This window comes from Myodes glareolus, chromosome 24, assembly GCF_982192425.1.
Source record: "Myodes glareolus chromosome 24, mMyoGla1.1, whole genome shotgun sequence".
Taxonomy (NCBI): Eukaryota; Metazoa; Chordata; class Mammalia; order Rodentia; family Cricetidae; genus Myodes; species Myodes glareolus.
The window spans coordinates 45,071,913-45,093,677 of NC_142049.1; the positions used below are offsets into that span (position 1 = coordinate 45,071,913).

A 21,765-nucleotide genomic window follows, 5' to 3' on the forward strand; every position below is an offset into this window, starting at 1 on the left:
CTTTTGTAGTAAGATCTAATGATTCTCTGAATTTCCTCTGTGTCTGTTGTTATGTCCCCCTTTTCATTTCTGATCTTCTTAATTTGAGTGTTCTCTCTCTGCGGTTTGATTACTTTGGATAGGAGTTTGTCAATCTTGTTGATTTTCTCCAAGAACCAACTTTTTGTTTCATTGATTCTTTGGATTGTTTTCTGTTTCTATTTTGTTGACTTCAGCCCTCAGTTTGATTATTTCCAGTCTTCTACTCCTCCTGGGTGAGTCTGCTTCTTTTTTTTCCATAGCTTTCAGTTGTGGTGTTAAGTCTCCAATGTGTGCTTTCTCCATTTTCTTTAATTGGGCACATTGTGCTATGAACTTTCCTCTTAGCACTGCTTTCATTGTGTCCCATAGGTTTGAGTATGTTGTGTCTTTATTTTTTTAAAATTCAAGGAAGACTTTAATTTCTTTCTTTTTCGTCCTATACCCAGGGGTGATTCAGTAGTTTACTGTTCAGCTTCCACGCGTTTGTAGGCTTTCTGGTGTTTGAATTTTGTTGAATTCTAACTTTATTCCATGGCGATCCAGCATAACACAGGTGGTTTCTAATATTTTTTTGTTTCTGTGAAAGTTTGCTTTGTTACGGAGTATGTAGTTAATTTTCGAGAAGGTTCCATGAGCTGCAGAGGAAGAGGTATATTCTTTTCTTTTTGGGTGGAATGTTCTATAGATATCTGTTAAGTCCATTTGATTCATTATCTCTAGTAATTCTCTTATTTCTCTGTTGAGTTTCTGTCTCATTGACCTGTCCATTGGTAAGAGAGGTGTATTGAAGTTTCCTACTATTAGTGTGTGTGGTTTGATGACTGCCTTGAGTTCTAATAGTTTTTCTTTTACATAAGTGGGTGCTTTTATATTAGGGGCATAGATATTCAGGATTGATACTTCCTCCTGATGAATTGTTCCTGTTATGAGTATGAAATGTCCATCTCCATCTCTTCTAATTGATTTTAGTTTGAAGTCAATTTTGTTGGAAATTAGAATGGCCACACCCGCTTGTTTCTTAGGTCCCTTTGCTTGGAAAACTTTTTCCCAACCCTTTACTCTGAGTAGATGTCTGGTTTGCAATTTCCTTCTAATACTTTCTGTTAGGCTGGATTTGTGGCTACGAATTGTTTAAATTTGTTTTTATCCTGGAATATTTTGTTTTCTCCATTGATAGTGAACGATAGCTTGGCTGTGTATAGTAGTCTGGGTTTACATCCATGATTCCATAGATTCTGCAGTATCTCTATCCAGGACCTTCTGGCTTTCATGATTTCCATAGAGAAGCCTGATAGGTTTACCTTTATAAGTTACTTGACCTTTTTCCTTTGCAGCTCTTAATATTCTTTCTTTAATCTGTATGTTTTATGTCTTGATTATTATATGGTGAGGGGATTTTTTTTTGATCCAGTCTATTCGGTGTTCTGTATGCTTCTTGAACCTTCATAGAAATATCATTTTTTAGATTGGGAAAGTTTTCTTCTATAATTTTGTTGAATATTTTTCTGGGTCTTTGATCTGCAATTCTTCTCCTTCTTCTATCCCTATTATTCTTAGATTTGGTTTTTTTATTGTGTTCCAGATTTCTTGAATGTTTTGTGAAGAGAATTTGTTGGATTTGCCGTTTTCTTTGACCAGAGCGTTTATTTTCTATATGGTATCTTCAGAATCTGAGATTCGTTCTTCTATCTCTTGTATTCTCTTGGTTATGCTTGATTCTGTAGTCTCTGTTTGTTTACCTAGGTTTTCCATATCCAGCCAGTTCTCAGTTTGTGTTTTTTTTATTCCCTCCATTTCAGTTTTCAATTCTTGAACTGTTTCCTTTACCTGTTTGATTGTTTTTTCTTGGTTTCCCAGTGTATCATTCACAGATTTACTCATTTCTTCAAACTTTTTATTATACTTCTCATCCATTTCTTTATTCATTTCTTCAAACCTTTTGTTATACTTCTCATCCAATTCTTAAGGGAGTTATTCAAATCCTGTTTAAGGGACTGTATTGCTTTCATAATGGCATTTTTTTCAGCTTCTTCTGGATTAAGGTGTTCAAGTCCTTCTATTGCAGGGTCATTGGGATCTGGTGTTTTCATGTTGTTTCTCAGATTGTTGGAGGAGGTCTTGCCTTGACGTCTGCCCATCTCTTCCTTCAAATGCTCTCTATTGGATCTTCTGGTACCGGGTCAGATTCCCTTTTTGGGCAGGGACTTCACCAACAGAAGGCCTACCTTTACTCAGGCAGGCTATTGAAACACAAGCACTCCCTCCTTTTGGCTTGCACCTACAGCCCAGGCCCAGTGCACAAGGCAGCTGAGCTGGGGAAATTTTATGGCCCCAGGGAGAAGGGACAAATACAGGAAGGTGTACCTGGATGGAAGCTGGCATGGCAGGCGGGAGAGCTTAGCAGGTTGGAGCCACCACTACAGGGTGACCTGGGAATCTAGGGGGTCGGGGAAAGTCTGAACTCTTCCTCACAGGGCTCATGTCGCCGGCCAGAAGCAAACGCACCCCTCCGATGGCTGTCTGCTTGAAGTCAGTGCCCCTTGCTGGTCAGGAATTTCGCTGAGCTGACACAGGGCCCACCTGTCCTCAGGCAGGCTTTTAAAACACAGGAACTGCCTCCTCCTGGGATGCACCTACAGCCCAGGCCCAGTGCAGAAGGCAGCTGAGCTGGGGAAATTTTATGGCCCCAGGGGGAAGGGAGAAATATAGGAAGGTGTACCTGGATGGAAGCTGGGATGGCAGACGGGAGAGCTTAGCAGGGTGGAGCCACCACTGCAGGGTGACCTGGGAGTCTAGGGGGTTGGGGAAAGTCTGAACTCTTCCTCGCTGGGCTCCTACCGTGGGCCAGAAGCAAACTCACCCATCCGATGGCTGTCTGCTAGCAGTCAGTGCCCCTTGCTGGTCTAATATTCTTCTTTTAAGGTCTAAGTTACCTCACTCAGGATAGTGTTTTCTAATTCCATCTATTTGCATGCAAAATTCAAGATGCCATTGTTTTATTACTGCTGTGTAGTATTCTAATGTGTAAATTTGTCACATTTTCTTTATCCATTCTTCGGTTGAGGGGCATCTAGGATATTTCAATGTTCTGGCTATTACAAATAATACTAGTAACATAGCTGAACAAATGTTTCTGTAGTATGATTGAATATCTTTTGGGTATATGCCCAAGAGTGGCATTGCTGGATCCTGAGGTAACTTAGATTGTGCTTGAACTCATAGAACTCTCCATAGCCCTCCTCTATTGTCTGATATTTCTTGATTTTCTCTTTCTACGAATTTCATTTTTTCATTAAGGGAGTGGGAAGATCAGTTAACCTCAAATCAATGCCTAAATTTGGGCTGAAACACCTTAAGGCCATAAATATCATCATTTTTTGTACATTCCTGGGTTTGAGATCACGAAGTTCATCATTAGTCATCTTGCAGCATAAGTCATTATTTCAAACACACTAGACTTTTCCAATGACAGAAAGCTCAGCAATAAAATTTTCTTCCTTTTGTATATTTTTTTTTAGTATTAACTTGCTCTAAAATTTATGTAAAACATTTACTCTCAATCTGAATCTACTCTTTGGTATATGATTAACTTATTCATTTGTTCAGTGTAAAGTCTTGATTCCCCACTGTGTCTCATTAGAGAGATGTATAATTGTGATATAGCAACCAACAACAGAAATATGCTTAATATCTTCAATGACTTCCATGATTTCTAGTTTCAAATCTGAAATGGAGACTTATTAGCCTTGGTCTGTACATTTGCTTCTTTTCATACTGGTCTTAGCAAGATTTGTCATTTCCTTCATGACTTTCTCTCATGATTTCCATATTTTCCCATTTGGCAACCTTCCCTGCCAGGACTGAGACTAGCTGATGGTCATGCTTCGGGCTTCCAAGTTCCTGTACCAGAAAGGAACCAGTTTTAGGACAGAAAGAATTTGGACTTCATGGCTCTGTTTCTTTCTCACATGGACAGTTACCCTGAATGTCTCTACTGGACCACCGTCTACTCTTACATGAGTATAGGGCATGGGTTGTAGATAGCCCAAAAATACAGATTGGATTCAAATTAATGCTTCATACATATTTCATTTGATAAATTATTTAATCTACCCAATCCTGTTTCTATTCCTCATGAACCAGCTCAGTCATTATCACAGAGCAGGGTAGTCCTGGGAATCAAAGAGTGCACAGCATGTGCTCATGTCCTTTATTTTTTGTTGCAGGAGCACTAGTGGAGATTTCCTAAGCATGGATTCCAACATCTCAACCTGGGAGACTACCATCACAGCACCAAATGGAAGCATCCACTCTGCTTCTTCACATTGTGAAATCATGTTCCAAGCCATAAATTATCTTTCCCTCATCTTTTCCCTGGTTGGGATAGCAGGAAATGCCATTGTGTTGTGGATTCTGGGCTTCCAAATGTGCAGGAATGCCTTCTCTGTGTATATCCTCAACCTGGCTGTGGCTGACTTTCTCTTCCTGAGTTTTCAAATTGTACATTGCCTTTATTATGTCTTTCACATCTTCTTCATTTCCATCAACATCTATGTATTTCTCACTGTTGTGAAAAAATTTGCTTATCTTTCTGGCCTGAGCATTCTCAGTGCCATTAACGTTGAGCGCTGCCTGTCTGTTTTGTGGCCCATCTGGTATCGCTGTCGACGCCCAAGGCTCACATCAGCTGTCACATGTGCCTTGCTTTGGATTCTGTCCCTGCTCTTGAGTCTCCTATATGGGGAGGCATGTGGCTTCCTTCTTAACAGTAATTCATTTTTGTCATGTGATGCATTAATTTATATCTCAAATTATTGGACAATTGTTTTATTTGTGGTTCTCTGTGGGTCCAGCCTCACCTTGCTGGTGAGGATAATCTGTGGCACACAGAGGATCCCTGTGACCAGGCTGTGTGTGATCATTGTACTCACAGTGCTCTTCTTCTTGATCTTTGGTCTCCCCTTGGGCATCTACTTTCTCCTCTACCAATGGTTTGAACAAATGGATTATGTTAAAATGTGTGATCTTCATGTGACAGTACTTCTATCCTGTGTTAACAGCTGTGCCAACCCCATCATTTACTTCTTCATTGGCTCCATCAGGCACCGCAGGTCCCAGCGGAAGTCTCTGAAGCTGTTTCTTCAGAAAGCCTTGCAGGACACTCCTGAGGAGGAAGGTGGAGAGAGGGCCTGTTCAAGAGAGACTGAAGAACAGCTGTAGTGCAGTGGCTGAGAAATGCTTTCATGAGACAGAAGCAGTTTTGAGAGAGAAATTTTTTTCCCATATGTGTGGATTATTTTCACAACCTTGTTCAGTTTTTCACCTGACTTCAACCAGTTTTTAAAAAGAACAACCGTTTGTGTGGAAGTGGAGTGACCCAAAACTTTTTATGCAAGCACTGACTGCAGCATTTCTGAAGTTTTCTTACACAGGGCCCCATCAAGTCCATTTAAAGGGGCTCTCTTTAAGTGCTCTGGGTATATGGATTGCTCCCACTGATGAGAAATCCCTACTTCATCATAAGGCATAAAAAGTGCAGAAATGATTTACATTTCTTATGCACTTAAATTTATAGCAGTTAAATAATTGCTATAGTTTACTAAACTTTTTTCACAGCATTTTTCCTTGTTTCAAGAGTTAAACAGATATACCTTACAATGCCAGTTCTTATTAATGTCTATAGGTTTTCAAGAATCTATGTAGCTATGATCTTTCTTACAAAAATTGTTTAGTAAACAAATATACATTTTCAAGAGAACTCTATCTTAAATCTCTTCTCACTAAGTGGTTTCCTTGCCTTCAAATTCACTGTTCTGTCTTTTTCCACATTGAAAGAGTCTGGTCAGGTATTGTAATGAGATCTGTCAATCTCCTTGCATATCTGAAGGGAGAGGGAGAATGTCATCTGAGGTTCCCTTCACAAGGCCTTGCTTAGCATTCCTTGGTCAATTCATTTCTCTTCCTCTCTTCTTTGCCATGATCTCCCTCTCCCTGAATGCCTAATTCTTTAAGACTAATTTCCAAAGAAGTTCTTTAGGACAGGTTCCCTTGAAATCAACCATGCTTCAAATTTATGTGGTCCATTAGCAGAGCCCACAGCTTTTATTTCTTGAATTATGCTTATTTTAGTAACATTTTTCTATAAAATGCTGTTCCAATTTTAAAGCTGAAGTATGTGATAATTTCAATGGAAGCATAATTAAGAGAGCATAGTATGGATATATAAAAGAGGAAAACCCAAGAAATTTCCTTAAGCAATTGTGAGTAGAGGACTGAGAATCAATAAAGGCCCACAAGGTCTCTTACTCTGCTTATTCCATGTCCTATTCAGTCATAACTCTTTGGATCAGAGGTCAGTACTCTACAAATTTCTATCCTGAACTAAAATTTAGATTGCAAATTGGAGGACAGTAACATGACTATTGGTAAGCATGTTGTGGAATGATCGTTAACATTTGAACAAACTAATGTATACATTATCTCCTGTAAATATTTTTTTTCTCCTTGTGAAAAAGCTTCATTTTTAGCAAAAGACTGTGTGCAATACACTGCTATTGCATAGAGATCTCACGCTGTTTATTACTGTGGTAGTTTGAATGACAATGGCCCCTGTAGTGAAGTGTATTTGAATTCTTGGTCCCCACTTTGTGGAGCTGTTTGGAAATGATGAGGAGGTGGGACCTCATTGTGGGGGAAGTGTCACTGGGCTGTATTTTAAGGTTTCAAAAACCCACTTTATTTCTATTTCCTCTCTTTCTTTCCTACATTCTCTCTTTTTCTTTCTCTCCCTTTGTATTAAGCTAGTGGACACACTCAACTATTTCCTCAGTACCATGCCTGCCTACTTCTTTTTCCGCCACCACGCTTTTTGATACAACTAAAGCCTATGGATGCCAGTGAGTGAATTGTTCTGGTTTGAATAGAATGAGCCAAATAAGCTTTGATTGATTGGTGCAATATTGGTGGAATGTTTTGGGAAAGATCATGAGTGAAGGGCTTGTTGGAGGAGATATGTCACTTCGGGTAGGTTTTGAGGTTTTAAAAGCCTGTGCCCTTCCCAGTTGGTTGTCTCTTCATCTCTACCCCTCAAGTTTGTGGGTCACAAGTAAGTGTAGACATAGCTTTTACTCTAATTCCATGCTTGCAGAAATGCCTGCGGCTATGCTCTCTGACATGACGGTCATGGACTGTACTATGAGTCCCCAAATAAATATGTTCTTTTGAAAGTTGCCTTCTTCATGGTGTCTCCTCACAGTAACCAAAAATGAAGTAAGACAATGAATTTTGCTTCATCTTACACTTATATTACTCAATATTTTTCCTATGTTTTTCCTTTTCGGTACCTTATTCACTAAAAGACTTAACTGTTATCATATTGCCATTCTCTATATATTGACTCTTTAAAATAAAGTCCACTTGTAAATGAGATTATGTGATATTTTGCCTCACTTTCATCCTATACAGCATAGGACAATATACATTAAATCACCCATACTATAGCAAATGTCCAGGACTTCTTGCTCTTAGCAGTTGAGGAGTCATGTTCTGTACATGACTGCTACATTTTCATGATCAATAACTCATTATTCCTTCTTTGGTTTAGTGTTCTGCCTTGAGTGTTGTGAAGAATTATTCAATAAACATGCAAATGATACATTTGTTTATATCATATTTATTTGTCCATCACTTAATATTAAGCTGAAGTGGCTTTGTTTTCAAATAGGCATCCGGTGACAACATTTCTGTTCTTCATATTCATGTTATAGTTTTCTTTTATATTTTGAGATTATCATAATTTCCAATCCTTTTTCTCCCTCCAAATCATTTTATCCTCCCTCCCTGCTTTGTGTCACCTTAAGGGACACTTTCATCAGTAAAAGCTTTTATATACATACATACACCTATATTTCTATAAATAATGTGCCGGTCTATATGTTACTTGCTTTCATACTTGACACTTTTATAGGCAGTTGGTGTGTTCTTTCTAGGGGAAGACTATTTCTCCCACTTTCAGCATTCCTTAATTGTCTGTAGTTTTCTCTGTAGGAACCAGGCCTTCTAGTTTTCCAATCTAGTTTGTCTTTGTTCAGTTCATGCTTAGTAAATCACATTGGTGAGACTGTATGGGTGTAACTTTGATATTACCCAAAGACACCATCTCACAGCAAACTTCTAGATCGTCTTTCTCTAAATAACTTTCTTCCACCCACCTAACATTTTATTTAATGATACCAAAGCCTTTGGTGCATAAATTGAATTTTAGACGTATGTACAAGGTCTGGCCTCCACAAGTGTATTTTGATTGTTTGTGGTTTTCTGTATCAGTCTCTGTTACAAAAAGAAGTGTCTTTGGTAAGGGGTGGGGACTATACTTCTTAGTGGATATGAGTGCAAAAATCTAGGTTGTAGCTTATAGTTTTTCTGCTTCAGTCAAATGGTGGTTTTATGTTCTCCTCCAAGATCAATGACTTAGGTAGCCCTGTGTCAATGGCTAGGTTTTCAGCACCAGACAAGATTTCATTCAGGTAATGAGCTCATTTTAAGTGTAATTAGAAAGCTGTTAGTCATTTCCTATATAAGAGTAACACTATTCATCCTTATGGTTATCATGACATGCTGAACATTACTGTGGTTTGTACCTGAATTTAAAAATTGGCTGATCCTTGACTTTTAAAGTTTTTATATTTCCTTTTTGTTCTGTAAAAATAGTTCTCAGAAAGGAGGCATTCGAGTCAGTTCCAACTCTGGAGCTTCTGGATTCTGTGTCTATTTTGCTTTATGTCCTCAGGAATAGGGTCTAAACTTCTGCCTCTTGGAAGGAAGCAAAGAGGGATGCCCTGTATGTGTTAGGAACCTCTTAGATAACCCCGTTGTTCTTTCTGTTTAATGTACTACAAGTTTCTATATTTACTTTCCATATTAGACAATGCATATTTATAAAACGGTACGTTATTATTGAAATAAACACTGCTCTTATGTGTTTTGTACATTTCACTCATTTATATTCATACTTGTGGGTATCGAGCACAAGGTCTCATGAACAATGAGCTATATTTTTGCCCTTACTCAGTATTATGATCTTTTTCATTTCAATCTTTCTTGCTCTTCTTTGTCTCAATTGAATATTATTAGCACTATATATTTTGCCCTGGCATTATATTCTTCACAATATCTATTTATGGGCTGGCTCAGGGCAGAAACTCTTGCATCCAGACTGATGACCAGAGCTTTACCTCTGGATTTCATAAGGTATCACTAGAGAATTAGCTCTTCTGACCTCCAACTTTATTCTGTGTATCTACATAGATGCATTAATAAAAATACACAAGCATACAGAAAATAAAAGTTTACAATTTTAAATATTCATTTATTTGTCATCTACAGTTTACAATGCCTTTTTGAAATTAATAAAAATGAGAAGTAAAACAGTATTTTGGCTCAGTATTATTCTGAGTGATTATTTCTTTATAGTCACATGAAGATACACAGCTATTAATCACAGCTAAGGAAATAGGTAAAAAAAATAAATTTTCTCATTGTAGTATAATTTATTTACATGGAACATCAATGTAGGTAAAAAGGAAAGGGCTAATTGCAATACTTCTCCTAGCTCTGACCACCATGAATATGTACTGGAATACTATAAGCTTGGGGAACCGACAGAAAAAGAAATCTAGGCTTTGATACAAATGGTGTGGTAGGTCCTTATGTCTATGTGTTGCATTTATTGGTTAATGAATAAACTGGCTTGACCTATAGCATGGGAGAAGAAAGGGAGAGTTAAAGAGAAGCCATGGAGCCACCAGAGACAGATACTGGGAACTTTACCTGGTCAGCCACAGTCAGGTGGGGATAGACAGATTAATAAAAGTAGGCTAAATTAATATAAGAGTTAGACCATAAGAAGATAAAACTACTGGACCAAACAGTGATTTAAATAATACAGTTTCTATGTGAATATTTTGGATCTAAGTTAGCTGGGCAACTGGGAATCAACAAGCGGTCCTCCTCCATCAAATTGGCACCCAATGTGGTCGACTAAATCCATGTAAATCTTGAAAGGTCTTGAAAAGAAATTCTAGGCACTAAAAAACAAAGTTTAACCGCATTTTTTTTTTCAAATGGGCTTTGTTTTAATTGGCATACTGTAGATCCTTTAAGAGAAGTCTTACTAATTCAGTGGTAGCAGGAATGCAATTTCAAAACGACAGCTTCCTGGCCATGGACCATGAACTCAGACTCCTCAGAATGGGGATTGTGAGCAGCATGCTGCGGCTGGCTTGGTGGCAACATGGACTGGTTGTGTGCCTGGAAGTGGGGTGGTGTGTGTGGCTTAGAGGTGCAAGCAGCTCTGCTAAGCTGGACAGAGCAGGGCAAGCAGAAAGTACCATTATACTCTAGTAATGACGCAGCTTAAGTTTTAAGAAGTGCTTAACATTTTAAAAGCACTCCTGGACAGTAAAGAATTACAGATATGCAATAAAGACAAATCCATATGGAAAAGAAATCTAAATGACTCACAGTGTTAGATAAATATATGTAGGCTTGGGAGAGAGAAGAAAATGAGTATAGAGAGTCATAAAAGGAAGTTTATGGGTTTTTTAAAAAAGGTAAAGTCTTTAAAGAGACAGAGTACAGATAGTCATAGATTTAAAAAAGTAAAAAAAAAGAATAAGCCACATAAACGTGGAATATACTCAGAGTCTGGATTATGTATACTATTGTATTTTCATTAAATTTTTTGACGTGAACAACTGAGTACAGAGAGACATTTCATTATATGGACTGCTAGCTAAACCAACATGTATATTATAAAGGTATCATGATTTCCAAATTTAGATCTAAGGATATGTTGCTATGGAAAAGAGGTTCTTCTTTTGTTTACACAGAGGATGAGTCTTGTGGATTGCTTCCAGACTAATATGGTTTGATGGACCAAGAGTCCCTGAAAGGTTACTGTGAACACCTCAGAAAGAAAATACTTTGCCCAATAAACAGCAGGAAACATTTTGGAGAAACTACACCTATATCTCCAAATATTGTTTATAAATATTTATTTATATTTAAGGTTAGATATGCTATAGATATTTGCATTGGTATAGATCTCAGTTTACTGATAAAAATTTAAGGTCTATCTTATTATATGTATATTTCTGCTCTTGAATAAGGTACTGTGATTCTGTAGTTCATTTTTAAAATGTAGTGTATAAATAATAAATATGAGATAATAGCCATCTATAATAGTCAAGGTTGTAATGATTTTAGTTAGATTTTCTAGATGTATAAACATATTTTTCAGTTAGATATGTATTCTTCAAATCTTTCCGAGACCTTCAGAATATAGCATTTAAAATGTTTAAAAACTTAAGACTTTTGATGTCAATGGGAAACATCTGATTCTGGCACCATCAATTACTTTGAAAAAGAGATGGAATAGAGACAGAGCTGTGTGCAGAAGCATCTACTTGAGATCTATGCACTTATTGGACAACCTTGAACATCGAACCATATCACTACCAATCATATTGGCAAAGAATGTGTCTATTGTTCTGGTTATGAGTCACAGCTACACATAAGCTTGTTAGTAGTCTTGGTGGCCAAGGGGATATCTCTATCACTTACCCTCCATCCTTGAGTAACACAACTATGACCAAGCTAATGGTCATGTACAAAACTCTAAAAGTATATTGAACCAAGCAGAAAACTCTGCTCCAGTGATACAAATCAATGTTTTGATGCATATTATCAACAAGTTTCCTTTATGATGTGGGTTTCCTCTCTGAATGCTGTAAATATATTTTATTACCATTGGTTAATAAAAATGCTGTTTTGGGGATATGGCAGTGCAGAATAGAGAAGAGTAGGAATTCCAAGCAGATATTGGAGAAAAAGAAAGCAGAGCCAGGGAGACAGCAATTTGACCCTGAAAGAGACAGTTGCTAGACAGAACTTTACCCAGTAAGTCACAAACTTGTGATGGTACACAGAATAATATAAGTGGGTCAATTAATAAGGTTAGTTAATAAGAAGCCTAAGATAATAGTCCAAGCAGTGTTTTAATTAATGTAATTTCTTTGTGATTATTTCAGTCTGGGTGGCCTGACTTCAGTCTACAAAATGCTGTGCCCAAATGAGCCAACTATATCCACAAAAACTCATAGAGAGCTTAGGAAGAAATTCTAGACACAAAAGAAAAGAGTTAAGCGTGACTTTTTGGTAGTAACATTTTCTCTGATAGGCTCTATTTGTTAGAATCAAGCAGAAGTGTGATTCTTTCAAGAGAAGACTTCCTGACTGAGCAGTAGAAGCAAAAACTCTATGGCTCCTTTGAGAAGGCTTTCCGGTTCATACTAGCTGCTATAACAGCTCCAGCTGTTTCAGAACAAGCACTTGAATGGTATTTTTGGGCAGCATGCTGCAGGTGACCAGGCAACAGCATGGACAAACTGCTTACCAGTGTTGAGGTACTGAGCACAGCTTAGAGCTGGTGCTACACATATCTCTGCCATATTAAAAGACTGAAAGAGGAAGAGTCAGCATACAGGGCTGCTGTGACCAAGTTGTTTACATTTTCAAAGCATTCCTCATCAGAAAATGACTACAAATATACAATAAAAACAGATTCAGACAGAAATAAACCTCTGAAAGGGTCACAGTGTATTTAAAAATGTATGCTGGCTTAGGAGACAAAAGAAAAAAAAGTTTAGACATTTATAAAAAATAATTTTAAGAAATAAAACAAAATCTTTACAGAGCCACAGTACACAGAGTCATAGATTAAATGACTAAGTATTAAAATAAATATTAAAAAGTAATAGAGTGAAAATAATAAGCCATGTAAAGATAAAAACATAGGAAGTCTGGACTATATATATTATTGTGTTTTCTTTTAATGTTTTGACTGTGAATGAACTAAGTACAGAGGGACATTTCCATGTACAGTCTGCTAAGCTAAACGAACATGTATATATTAAAGGTATCTTGACTTCAAAATTTGGGTCTAAGGATATGTTGCTTTGGAAAAGAAGTTCTACTTTTGTTTCTACAAAGGATAGAAAGCTGTGAATGCCCTACAGGCTAATACAGTTTGATTAAACAAGAACCCTTGAGGCAATGGCCCTAATGGTCCAACATTCTTGACAACTTCAGGACTGCTAGCTAAGATGGTTCTACCACACAGAATACCCCATGAAAGACCTGATTATAAGAGCCCATAATCATCAGGAAGTACTCTAGAGAGCAATGCCCAAATTCATTAAGTGATTGTTTATAAATATTTGTTTATATTTAAAGAAGGATACATTATGGAGTTGAATACTTATCATTGATATGGATCTTGGTTTATTGAGGCAAATTTAATGGCAATTTTGTTACATACATTTCTGCTCTTGTTTAAAGTATCGTGTTTGTGCAGCTCATTAAATATGTAACATATAATTAAAATTATAGATTAATAAATAGTCATTTATATTGCAGTCATGTTAGTCAGGTTTTGTATATGTACAAATATATATTTTAGATGGATTGGTATTCTTAAAAACCTTTCAAAGACTAACAGAATATGCCATTAAAAATGTTTTAAGAAATTATGATTTTTTCATGTTAATGAGACTCATGTTCTTCTGGCAGCACCAAACTTCTTCACAAGGATAATGGGCATACAAAAGAATTCTTATGGATTTTGTTAGCTATTTGGGCAAGAAATTTCTCTTGCCAATACTGTTTGATGGTATGCTGTAGAAAATGAACATTCAAGACACACAGAAAAATGACTGCTGAAGTTTACTAAATAAGATGAGATAGTCCTTCAAGGTTTCTGCTTCATGAAAGAGTCTGCCAGATATTCTGCAAGATACAGAAGAAAGTCACTGACAAATTGCCAATAGAGGCTGAACTGTCTTTGAAATGTCCTGCTTCCTGTAAAAGTCTTCAAGAATTTATGGGCTTATAGGCTGAAGATGGATACTCCAATGTTACAAAAAACTTTGAATGGCTGTCCAGGCAGCAAGAGTTCTCTGTCAATTCTAGAGTTTTGGAAGTTACTTACAATGCAATTTCTGTTTACATAGGTAATATTTTATGTTTCTGGTGTCTTTGATAAAGTTCAAAAATAGATAGTTATAACTACAGTTTTCCTTAGTCATGATAATAGATAGATATATAACATTAGACTCACAAAGATAGGATAGATGATAAAATATTTTCTTTAAATTGCAAAATGTAAATAAACTACAATTCTTGCTTGAGAATTGTTTTGTTGTATGTAATCTTGTTATGTTAAAATTAAAAATCTTCCTTTTTGTTTAGACAGAAAGAGGGAGGAATATGGGAATCCCCTTTGTATGCTGTGTATTGTATAAGTAGGGTTGCAAACTGGTACAGTTGGAAATCAGTATAGAGAATTCTCAAAAACCTGAAAGTAATCAGTTCTATGATTTAGCTAAACTACTCCTTGGCACATTTCCATAGGACTTGACATCCTACTTCACAGATACATTCTTCGTCATGTTCATTGACACTTAATTCACAAGATCTAGACAATGGTAACAACCTAAAAGCTTTTCAACTGATGAATGGATAAAGCACAGATAGAGAAGTGTTCAACTGATAAAAAAATGAAGTGATGAAATTTTCAAAGAAATGGGTGGAAATAGTAAGTAAAACAACATGAAATAATACTGATCAGGAAAGTTAAACACTACAAGTTATTTCTTATTTGTGGATCCTAACTCCAAATCTTTATATTTAAGTATATAACATGAAATAATCAAAGAAGCAACATGTCCTAGTTCATTTTTTATTGTTGTGATAAAGCCCTTGTCCAAAAGTAACACAGGAAGCAAAGTAAGTATTTGTCTTACATATCCTGTCTAGACTATTGAGGGAAACCATGGAAAGGACGCGTTGGAGGTCTCTCATTCATGTCCAGACCCAAAATAATGACTCAGAAACTATATTATTTACAACACTGCTTGACCAGTGACTCTAATGTATTCATAGAAAGCTCTTACATGCCAAAGTAACCCATCTCCACTAATCTGTGCAACACCACATGATCGGGGCCTACTAGCAAAATTTCAGAGGACGCCAGAGAAGGCATCTGTCTCTGGTTGAAAGTAGATGGCTTCTCACTGACTCTGCCTACTCTCTCCTTATCTATCTGCTTGGAACTCCTGCCTTGCACTATTCTGCTAAGCCACTGGCTAAAAAATCTTTCTTCATCAACCAATAATAGCAAAATATAGGCAGAAGGACTTCTCACACCAGGGACTCAGATGACAAGCTACACTTCAGACACAGAACAGAAGGCATGAAGTAATTCTGCTTACTGGCTAGCTCGCTATGGCTTGTTCAGTTTATTTTACTATATTACTCCAGGTCACCTGGGTGGAGGTGGCAATGTCCATAGCAGTTGGGCCATCCTAAATTAATTATTAATCAAGAAAATTCCCCCACACAAGCCTACAGGCAAGTTTTATGAAATTAATTCCTTATTTTAGAGAACTTCTTTCAACATATGCCTAGGTTTGTGTTAAACAATACTGATTCACAAACCAGAGTAGTATAAAGATATCTTACAATTATGGAAGGCAAAGGGGTCAATACCGTTAGAGTGTAGACCACAGGTCCTATGAAGAGAAAATGAAAAAAAATAGTAGACATTAACTGTGGATGAGAAAGATTGTAGTGAAAGAGGAGAGGGATTGAGAGAAATAAGAAACACTATCAAAATTTGAAAAGACCAAAGGGATAAATAGCATGTTATCATCATTCTTCAATAGGCTATTTCATTTTTTATTTCATTTTTAATTCAAATATTTTTTTGCTTTATAAATAATACCATTCAAAATTTCCACCTCCTCCCCTCCTCCCATTTCCTTCCCACTCCTCCATTCATCCTCACCCCTCTTCCTCCAGTCCTAAGAGAGGGCAGGGTGCCCTGACCTATGGGAAGTCCAAGGCACCCACCCAGGTACATCAAAGCCTAGAAAGGTGTGCATCCAAGCAGACTAGGATCCTAAAAAGCCAGTACATGCAGTAGAATCAAATCCCAGTGCCATTATTAATTGCTTCTCAGTCAGCCCCCATTGTCAGCCACATTCAGGGAGTCCAGTTTGATCACATGCTCGTTCAGTTCCAGTCCAGCTGACCTTGGTGAGCTCCCATTAGATCAGTCACACCATCTCAGTGGGTGGACGAACCCCTCGCTGTCCTGACTTCCTTGCTCATCTTCTCCCTCTTTCTGCTCTTCAACTGGACCTTTGGAGCTCAGTCGAGTGCTGCGATGAGGGTCTCTGTCTCGATCTCCATCCATCGCCAGAGGAAGGCTCTATGGTGATATTCAAGATATTTATCAGTGTGGCTATGGGACAAGGTCAGTTCAGACACTCTTTCCTCTACTGCCCAAGGACCTAGCTGGGGACATCCCCTTGGACACCTGGGAAACCCTTTAGAGCCAAGTCTCTTGCCAACCCTAAAATGACTCCCTTAATTAAGATATCTTCTCCCCTGCTCCCATATCTGCTTTCCTCCATCTCAACCACCCCAGTCTCCCAAGCTCTCCCCAATCCTTCTTTTCTCCCTTTCTCCCTGCCTCTTCCCTTCTCCCCACCCCACCCACACCCCAATGCTTCCAACTGTTGCCCAGCGATTTTCCCTGCTTACAACTTCCAGGAGGATTCACCCATCCACTGCTGGTGGGAATACAAACTTGTACAACCACTTTGGAAATCAGTGTTGCAGTTTCTCAGGAAACTGAGAGTCAACCTACCTCAGGATCCAGCAATTCCACTCTGGGGAATATACCCAAGAAACGCCCAAGGATTTAGAGAGAAGTAGTTCGGTAGGCCTTGACCCATAAGGAGGGAACTTCTCTCATCTCCCTGGTCCTACCTGACTCTGAAATGCATCAGAATTCTGTTTAAGGAAGAGGAATCTGTAATCCTCACACAGTAATCAGGACCCAGGGAATATTTGGAAAAACGTCTATCTACCTCTATTCTCAACATCAAGACAAATGTAGTCATCCAGTGTAAAGAAAGACTGAGAACTGGAATCATTTTTCAGAACTAAGCTTTAAAAATTACTATGCTGTAAGAACAGAAGTCAGATGTCAATGGGAAATAGGGAGTGTGTATAAATCTCTGCCTGACAGTCACATTCTACATGCATATTAATGTTTTTCTTAGGATCACAACACAGGAAATGTCTGTCAATGATATGAAATGTGTAAATTTAGAATATATATACTAGAGATTGAAGCTTTTATTGAACCTGCACTAGACCTTGTGATCTCAGCAACAGCTCCATGCGAGTCTCACACTCTGTAATATGCATGTGCTTGAAGCTGTGATTAAAGCCACAAGCACCAGACAAGTGTAGAATTTATAGTGTATTGAATTTAATAAAAGGGACATGAACAAAACCACATTCATAAATAGAGATGCAAAGTGTGCTGACTGCAGGGAATAAAAAGACAAGGGGGTCCTGAGAGAGGACAAGGAACCTCGTGGTTTTCTTTCAAGTCTTTAAACAGTCAGGGTGCAGAACTAGAGGAACATGTGACTGATGCTTCAGACCAACACTGTTCTCATTTCTAGTGTAGTATTAAGCTTCTCTCCACTTAGTTTATGCATGCCAAGTAATTCCCTAGCCATGTGGATGAATAAAAAGTGTCTATTCTGAGGCAAGACAAAGCTCATGCATTGAGATGCCTGCATTATTTGCCTCTATTTTAATTTTCTCCACCCATTTGAATGCATCCTCTTCCTTGATTTCAAAAATTTGCTGAAAAACTCACTTTTTGAACATGACTCACTCATTTCTTCTTGATGTCTTCCCCTCCATATGTAGTTGGATAAGACACCTGGAATTGGATCTGCAGGCTAATAAAGTGTCGGAGCTTCTTGAACAAAAGTATATGGAACACATATTTAATCCTTTCTACTAAGCAGTAAAATAAAAATATGAGCAGTTGTCTCCCCCTGGGTTCTGGGTATCATACATTTAGTTTCCAATACAAACACATAAGTGACTATTACACTAAGCATGTTGAAACTCTGTGTCTTTTGAATACTGATCTTGTCTCTAACGATCTTACTCAGCATGCCAATAACCTCATTTTACATTTCCATTAATTCCCAGGACCAATTTTCATTTCCAATGTTTAAATTGAGAGTTCACCCTGGGGAATTAATAGGCTGGCTTATAAAATAAACCTTATAGAAAATCACTTAATAATTACCCCTGACATTTCCCTGCCTCACTTTCATAGATTAGCTGCATTACCTTACCGACATTAGCTTCAACCACCTCGATAATGGCAGAAAAAGAATTCATTACTGAACACATTACTCAGTGTGTTCAGAAATGAACTCTAATGACTAATTCTCAGTATCACCATCTACTGCTTCTCCCTGATTAGTAGACATGGTATTGTTCCCGGGGGTTAGGGGCCTCTTTTTGGTTCCCAACCACTTACCCCAGCAAAGTTTCTTCAGGTCTGTCTCCAGAGGCAGTTCCATGGTTTCTCTCTGACTCTGCCTCCTTTCTCCCAGCACCCTGTTTAGTTTTTCCCACATAGCTCTGTTCCCCTATGGCTCTGATATAGGTCCAAAGCAGTTCCTTTATTTAACAATGGTAATAGCATCAATAGAGAGAAATCCCACATCACTTCTCCATTTCTTTTTAAGTAGAAAGGAATAATTTAACTTTAACATAGTAAAATTACATATAGCAAAACAGATATCAAGCAAGAATTATAGCTACAATATTTATACTTACTTTATCTCTAATTATAACTAAGGAAAACTATATTATTACTATCTACTCTTCAACTTCATCAAAGACTCCAGAAGGATATAATATTACCTGAGTAAACAGGAATTGCATTGTAATCAGCTTCCAAACTCTAGAATTGACAAATACATCTCACTACTAGGACAGTCACCCAAAGTTCTTCTGTACCATTGGAATATCCATCTTCAGCTTAAAGGCTCATAGTATCCAGCAGACTTTTTATAAAGCAGAAAATTTCAAAGACTGGTTCACCTATATTAGGAGTTTGTCAGTCACTTTCTTCTGTGTCCTGCAGACTGTCTGGCAGATGCTTTCATGAAGCAGGAACCTTGAAGGACGATCCTACCTTTAGGAAAGTTCAGTAGTCATTTCTCTGTGGGTTCTGCATGTCCAGTTCATCAAGCAGTATAGGCAAGAGAAGTTTCTTGCCCAAACGGCCAACCAAGTTCATAAGGAGCCTGCTCGATGCTCATCTCCCTCTTGAAGTAATTGATGGTGCCAGAATCAGATATTGTCATGAAAAGTCCTAAGTTCTTGATCATTTAAAATGCCATATTCTGTAGTCTTTAAAAGGTCTGAAAAACAGCTATCCATTTGAAATACATCTCTGTATATCTAGGAAACCTAACTAACATGACTACAAACTTGACTATTATCGATAACTACATAGTACATTGCATTTTTAATTGAGCTACACAAAAAACAATACTTTAATCAAGAACAAAAATATATATGCACAGTATGACCTTAAATTTGTATCAATAAACCAAGATCCATATCCATGTAAATCTCTATAGCATATCCCCATTTAAATGTAAAGGAACATTTATAGACAATATTTGAGAATATGGGCATATATCTGTCCAAACTTCTTCCTGCTGTTTATTGGTCAAAGTAATTTTTGAGAGGTCTTCAGGGAAACCTTTCGGGGGTATTGGTACATCAAACCACACTAGTCTGGAAGAATTCCACAGGCTCTCATCCTCTGTGAAACAAAAGAAGAACCTCTTTTCCAAAGCAGCATATACTTAGACTCAAATTTTAAACTCAATATACCTTTGAAATATATATGTTTGATGAGATTAGCAGTCCCCAGAATCCAATATCTCCATACAGTCAAAAAAATCAAAGATTACACAAAAATATACATAATCAAGACTCCCTGTTAATTTTCCATCTTTACGTGAGTTATTTTTACTCTATAATTTTTCTACAAGTTTAATATTTATTTTATCTTTACTCTTTTAATTTATTACTGTCTTACTCTGTCTCTTTAAAGACTGTGTGTTTACTTTAATTTTTTTGTTTTTTAGTATTCTTCTTTAATTGTAAATTCTTTACAATTTCAATTTTTATATTTCAATTTTTTGTTACTTTATAAATAATATCAATCAAAATTCCCACTTCTTCCCCTCATCTCACATACTCTCATTCCCCCACATCCTCTTCCCTCCTCCTCAATTCTGAAGAGAGCATGAGGCACCTTGCCCTGTGGAAAGTTCAAGGCCCTCCCCTCTACATCCAGGCTTACAAAGGTATGCATCCAAAGAGGATAGGATACCAAAAAGCCAGTTCATGCAGTAGAGACAAATCCCAGTGTCATTATCATTGGCCCCTTAGGCTGCCCTGATTGGCAATCACATTCAGATGTTCCAGTTTGATCCCATTCTAATTCATTCCCAGTCCAGTTGGAGTTGGTGAGCTCCCATTAGATCAGGCACACTGTCTCAGAGGGTGAAGCAAAACCTTGTGGTCCTGACTTCCTTGCTCATATTCTCCCTTCTTCCACTCCTCAGTTCTGTGCTCTGATATGAGTCTCTGTTTCTGTCTCCATCTGTCACTGGACTATGGTGATATTCATAATAGTCATCAGTCTGACTACAGGACAAGACCAGTTAGTTCAGGCACCTTCTCCTCCACTCCCCAGGGTCTCAGCTGGGGTGATCCCCATGGATTCCTGGGAGCCCCTCCAGAACCAAGCCTCTTGCCAACCTAAAAATGGCTTCCTCAATTAAGATATCCCCTTCCCTACTCCCATATGCATTCTTCCTCCATCTCAACCATCCCAATACCGCAAACTTTCCCAACCCTCCCCTTCTTCCCTTCTCTTTATCCCTTACCCTCATGCTCCCATCTTTCACCTGGTGATCTTTTCTGCTTCCAATTTCCAGGATGATCTCTATTTGTTTTTCTTTGGGTTCACCTTAATACTTAGCTGCTTTAGGATCATAACATATAAGCTCAATGTCCTTTGTTTATGGATAGAATCCACTAATGAGTGAGTACATACCATATTCTTATTTTTGGCTCTGGGTTATCTCACTCAGTATATTTTCATCCATTTACATGCAAAATTCAAGATGCCATTGTGTTTTACCACTGAGTAGAGTCCTTATGTGTATATGAGCCACACTTTCTTTATTCATTCTTCCATTGAGGGGCACCTAGGTTGTTTCCAGATTCTGGCAATTAAAAATAATACTGCTATGCACATAGTTGAACAAACATTTTTGAAGTACGATTGGGCATTTTGGGGGCATATTCCTAAGAGTGGTATTGCTGGATCCTGAGGTAGGTTGACTGTCAATGTACTGAGAAACCAATACACTGATTGCCAAAATGGGTGCACAAGTTTTCATTCCCACTAGCAAAGGATAAGTGTTCCCCTTATTCCACATCCTCTCTAGCATTAGCTATCATTGGTGTTTTTGATTTTAGCCATTCTGACAAATGTAAGATGGAATCTCAAAGTTGGTTTAATTGGCATTTCCCTGATAGCTAAGGAAGTTGAATATGTCCTTAAGTATCTTTTGGTTGCTTGAAATTCTTCTGTTGAAAATTCTCTGTTTAGGTCAGTACCCCCATTTTTTAATTGGATTATTTAGAATTTTAATGTCTAGTTTCTTGAATTCTGTATATATTTTAAAGATCAGAGCTTTGTCTGAT

General features: G+C 37.7%; 1 protein-coding gene across 2 annotated transcripts in view; it reads left to right on the top strand.

Moving 5' to 3' along the window:
* The window catches only part of LOC148118200 (mas-related G protein-coupled receptor member B2-like), a 79,432-nt gene extending 71,639 nt beyond the window's left edge, over positions 1–7,793 (top strand). For both annotated transcript variants that reach the window (XM_087901383.1, XM_087901384.1), the window contains exon 2: positions 4,248–7,793. In XM_087901383.1, the coding sequence (XP_087757509.1) occupies positions 4,248–5,241 (994 nt within the window). In that variant the 3' untranslated portion in view covers positions 5,242–7,793. The remainder of the gene's footprint in view (positions 1–4,247) is intronic.
* Positions 7,794–21,765: the final 13,972 nt, after the last annotated feature.